The sequence below is a fragment of the Otolemur garnettii genome, unplaced genomic scaffold, assembly GCF_000181295.1.
Source record: "Otolemur garnettii isolate 467f Iridium unplaced genomic scaffold, OtoGar3 scaffold00082, whole genome shotgun sequence".
NCBI classification, from domain to species: Eukaryota; Metazoa; Chordata; class Mammalia; order Primates; family Galagidae; genus Otolemur; species Otolemur garnettii.
Genome location: NW_003852477.1, coordinates 6856531 through 6857791, shown reverse-complemented (window position 1 = coordinate 6857791; position 1261 = coordinate 6856531). Strand labels below are relative to the sequence as shown.

At 49.9% G+C, this 1261-nt stretch overlaps 1 protein-coding gene across 1 annotated transcript in view; it reads right to left on the bottom strand.

The window, feature by feature from the left end:
* LIMD1 (LIM domains containing 1) overlaps nucleotides 1–1261 on the bottom strand; it is a 78586-nt gene that overhangs the window by 34424 nt on the left and 42901 nt on the right. Inside the window, exon 2 of the mRNA XM_003794513.3 lies at nucleotides 805–906. Within this exon, the coding sequence (XP_003794561.1) occupies nucleotides 805–906 (102 nt within the window). The remainder of the gene's footprint in view (nucleotides 1–804; nucleotides 907–1261) is intronic.

Genomic DNA, 1261 nt, shown 5'->3' with positions numbered 1-1261 from the left:
ACCACTTTGTCCCTGACACTCTGTGACTTCGCTGTAACACACTTCCTTTTCACTGAGAGCTGCGAGCCATGGTACAAAATTGGAGCGTATCAGCAGGAAATTTTCCAAAAATGCTCCTCAAAATTAATCTTTGGTAGAAAGCAGTAAACAAGCACAATTCGTGATTTGGTCATACTTGGCAAACATCTTACAATGTGACAGAATCTTCCACTGGGCGCAGTTGCCGTCAATACAATTCAGTCTCCTGATTTACTGCTTTAATCAAAACATGTGTCCCGGAGCAGAGATGCCCACGAGCGAGAGCTAACAGGCACCAGCACACATGTGGTGTGCACACACTCACACCTCATGCTCATACAACAGCCTCCAAATCAAAGACGGGGGATGTTAAAGGTTATAAAGTGGCCCATCTCACACTGGGGTAACTGACTGATAAATCACTTTTGGTGGCCTGGTCCCCACAGTGGGGGAGGTATCTGACAATAGGGCAGCCGTGGTAAACCTCAGAGCTTCCCCTAATTCTCTTGAGACCTCTGCTATGCATTACAAACTAGATATTATTACTGAGCCCTCTGGACCTACCTGACTTTATCTCCAAAGTCACAGGCAATCTTTGGCACTTTGTGATAAGTCACCTCACTCTGCCTGGCCTTTTGTTGATGGTAAGAAACTCTGCTCTACAGGATACTGCCTTTCTGCAGACCATGGAGGCAGCGGGCAAGTGTCCCCAGGAAGGATGCTGCTCCCTTTCTCCCTCTGTCAGTCTGCACACACTCCACCCCCACAACCCCACCCCACACTTACTGCAGGCTGCACAGGTGAAGCACGCGTCATGGTAGAGGTTCCCCATGGCCTGGCAGGCCTGGCTGGCCCCAAACACCCCTTTGCTGCACTTCACACAGGCTCCTGCAAGGGCAAGAACACACCAGTGAGTGAGGAGGGAACCAGTGTAAACTGAGTCACAGAAAGGCCCATCACCAAATCCCGTGGATTACTCCTTTAAAATACTTCTGCTCACTCTCCTTTCACCATTTCAACTATCAGTCCTTTCAGCTGCAGAATACAGCCACCGGGCTAGGCTGCACGCCCCGTCTTCCTTACCTCATGCTGTCTGCCACACTGCCATGCTGAAGTTTAGAATACAAGCCAGGTGCTGTGGTTCATGCCTGTAACCCAAGCACTTTGAAAGGCTGAGAGGGGTGGATTGCTTGAGTTCAGGAGTTCAAGATCAGCCTGAGCAAGAGTGAGACCTCACCTCTAC